Consider the following 3,585-nt stretch of genomic DNA (forward strand, 5'->3'; position numbering starts at 1 on the left):
ATGTGAATGCTGCCAAGATAGCTGTGGATCTCGCACAGGGAGTGTGAGTTGCACGAACACACACAACACACGCCACACACCACCACACCACACACACCGCACACACACACACCACCACACACACACACACAACACACACACACACACACACACACACACACACCCACACACACACACACACACCACACACACACACACACACACACACACACACACACACACCAAAGGAACAGCACACCAGACACGCACACAGACAAGGCACAACAAGGGCCTCCTGAGTGGGCAGTGTTCTATGGCAGCTGCTATCGAGCAGTGCTAAAAGTCTTTAAATCTGGGTTCGATCCGGGGCTGTGTCGCGACCGTGAAGACCCATGAAGGCAGCAGAACCAGCGTGTCCGGGTTAGGGGAGGGTTGGCTCGGCTGAGATTCTTGTCCCATGTCCCATCATGTCTGGGCGATTATGACCGTCCCCTGCTGTTAGACACTCATTCTAACAGGCTGCTCTTAAAGTTCTAAACTGTACATGCAAACAACACAACTTGTGGTCCATACAAATCACACTCCAACAGTATCTACCTCTTACTCATCCTCCAGCACTTGGCCAGACAGTCAACCACCTGTCAGGCTCCTGATACAGTATAAAGACTGAGCTCCTACAATTGTAAGTTGCTCTATCAGACTATTGATTTAATGATTGATGCACAGTAATTATTCCAAAGAGCTGTAATCCTGTTTCAGTCTCAGAAAATGAAGAGCTCCTCTCCTCTTCATAGACTTGCCACTTTGAACATGAGACCCTTTGAAATACATCAGAAACTGCACAGCGATATGATCAGTGATTTTGATGTGATACACAGGCCTACTTCCTTCCATTTGCTGATGTGAGATGTGTCTCATGTTGATGTGAGACTTGTGTCTATTTGATGTGTTCACAAAAAGCTTTTCTATTTGGAAGAGGTTTTAAAAGCAACAGGTACGGTAGTCATGGTGATTTAGTGATTGCGGGTGCAGATGAGGCTCTATATTTGTCTAGGAAGTGATCTCCTCAAGGTTACCGTTATCCACAGACTCTGACCCACTTGGCTGTGGGAGCTATCGCCGTGCCGAGCTGCTGGTTGCCATGGCTGCAGAATAGGTGCTAACTGCCACTCAACAGGCTGACTGCCTGACTCCCTCCACACACACGTACGTACAGTCAGTGTGCTGCAGAGAGATAGACGATTAACACACCATGGTTACAACCAACAGGGGTTTTCATATTTTTCCCTCTACCTCCGTCGAGTGGCTTTCAGGATAAGTGGACGTTATGTGTGTGTGAGAGATAGGGCRGCCGTCCATCACATATCAGCTGTAGTGATGAGTAAAGTAAGGAGACCAAGATGGTTTTGTTTTTTCTTCTTATAGTGTCCATTCGGTTGCTGCATGGACAAAGATGTTTTATGTTGATTTCCAGGCATTTTCCGGTTCTTTTTGGCTCACTGAAATGTTGTTGGGGAAGTTTCCTACTCTAGTTATGTATGGGTCACGTCCAGCTATTAATCTAGTGCCATTATGCAGTTTTTATGAGATGGATGAGGTTAGCGGAAGGAGAGGAGAGAGGGAGATGGTAAAAGGGGATAGAGAGAGAGGAAGCAAGAGCTGGAGAGAGGAATAGAGAGATTATGACAAAGGAGATGGAGAGCAAAGGGGAGAGTGACCAGGATAGGAAAAGAAAGAGAGAGAGATACAAAAGAGCAAGAGCAAAAGATGGAGAGGTTAGCGAAAGAGAGAGAGCAGTWAGAGAGAGAGACAGAAGGAGAGGTTAGGTTAGTGAGAGGGTGTGAAAAAGAGAGAGAGGAAGCTAGAGAGAGAGTATTGATTTTTCTCCTCCTTCAAACTAATTAAAGTTTTTGGCCTGGTTCAGTGATTACCACACTGCTTACAGGCCTGCTTTCCGGGAGGCTCCCCTCCCTCCCTCCCTCCCTCCCTGGATGTTAAATAAAGTCTCACCTAAAATGTCTCTGTTATTCTATCCCTTCTCTTACCCTTCTCTCCGGCTCTCTCCCGGCTCCGCCCCTCAGGCCTTCTGCGATTGGAGGAGCTAGTGCGMCGCTTCCTGATCTCCAGGGAGACCCTGTCAATCAGGATGCTGGATGACAGCCTGGATCCCACCCCTCTGCTGAAGGAGATACGAGACGACAAGGTGGCCACCATCATCATCGACGCCAACGCCTCCATCTCCTACCTCATCCTCAAAAAGGTCAGGGGTCATGCCTCAYTGCTAGGGTGGCTTTTATAGAGTWGKTACARGAGTTGTCGCATGTAGAGCACAAACAGATCTGAGATCAGGCTGAGAAGTTGTACCTATTGACTGATTTAGTATCAGGGCCCATGGTATATTAATCTGATCCTAGAAGAGACTGTATCCAGGGCTAAAGGCTGTATCGCACATACTTTTGGTTATTAGTAGTGTATTTCTGCTCTGAGTGTTGTCACTGATGGTGATTTCACGCCTTACCTGGCTACGCGCCTATTCCCTATGAGCTTCCGTCCCTCACTGACTACACGGCTCAGGCGACAAAGTAGAGGCGATTGTAGGGGGAAAGGAGGCTGGAAGGAGAAGACATCGAGGAGAGGAAAGGTGGAGAGGAGGCAGGAAGACTGAGAGGTTGGTATGTGTTTTACCAATGGTGGTGAGGTATTGTACTGTAAAAACGCTGATGTGCATCACCAACTCTGAGAGAGACGGGCCTGATTTGAGAGAGAGAGAAGCGAGATGGGGGGGGGAGACAGAGAAGTATAAGGAGAGTGAGACTAGGAAGTAGAGGGAAGAGGGGGAGATAGATGGAGAGGAAAGTGGTAGGAAACCCTTAAGAGTGAGGGCGACAGAAGGACAGAAGAGAGAGAGAGAGAGAGAGAGAGAGAGAGAGAGGAGAGCAGAAGAGAGAGGAGAGGAAGAGAGAGAGACGAGAGAGACAGAAGAGAGAAGAGAGAGAGAGAAGAGAGAGAGGAAGAGAGAGAGAGGAGAGAGAGAGAGAGAGAGAGAGAGAGAGACAGAGAACGAGAGAGAGACTGCGAGAGAGAGAGAGAGAAGAGATACGAAGTAGAGAAGAGGAATTAGGGAAAGAGAGAGAGAGGATGACGAGAGAGAGGGATGGAAGCAGAGAGGCTAATGAACCTGAAACTGCACTCTAAGTGTTATAAGTTGTCAACTACACAATATAGCTTAAGGCAGAGAAGTAGACAGAGCATGTGAGAGAGCAGAGAGCAAGTGGTATGCATGTTACTGAACCAGACAGACACAGTTCTATATAAAGGCCAATCTTGAGTCACTACCTGTTACTTATTCAAGTGTTCCGTGACTCCACTGTTTGCTACAGGAGTAGGGTCTGTACAACTATGGTAAGCTTTCATCATCAATATAAACACCTCGGATTTTACGTTATGGATCTGCGGGCACATGTATCACCACTTGAATATGGAATGTACAATTCAACACACCCACAGATATGACTGCTTCCTTCTGTAAGAAGCAACACCACTGTTTCAAATAGACAAGGCTGTCAGTTATGGATTTTAAGCGTGCTTAAAAGGAGCGTGACGACG

The 3,585-nt window shown here is 47.4% G+C and overlaps 1 protein-coding gene across 1 annotated transcript in view; it reads left to right on the forward strand.

The window, feature by feature from the left end:
* Positions 1-3,585, forward strand: part of LOC112071103 (glutamate receptor ionotropic, kainate 5) — a 22,949-nt gene that overhangs the window by 15,095 nt on the left and 4,269 nt on the right. The window contains exon 4 of the mRNA XM_070439258.1: positions 2,061-2,239. Coding sequence (XP_070295359.1) covers positions 2,061-2,239 — 179 coding nt within the window. The remainder of the gene's footprint in view (positions 1-2,060; positions 2,240-3,585) is intronic.

The sequence above is a fragment of the Salvelinus sp. IW2-2015 genome, unplaced genomic scaffold, assembly GCF_002910315.2.
Source record: "Salvelinus sp. IW2-2015 unplaced genomic scaffold, ASM291031v2 Un_scaffold1523, whole genome shotgun sequence".
In the NCBI taxonomy this organism is placed as follows: domain Eukaryota; kingdom Metazoa; phylum Chordata; class Actinopteri; order Salmoniformes; family Salmonidae; genus Salvelinus; species Salvelinus sp. IW2-2015.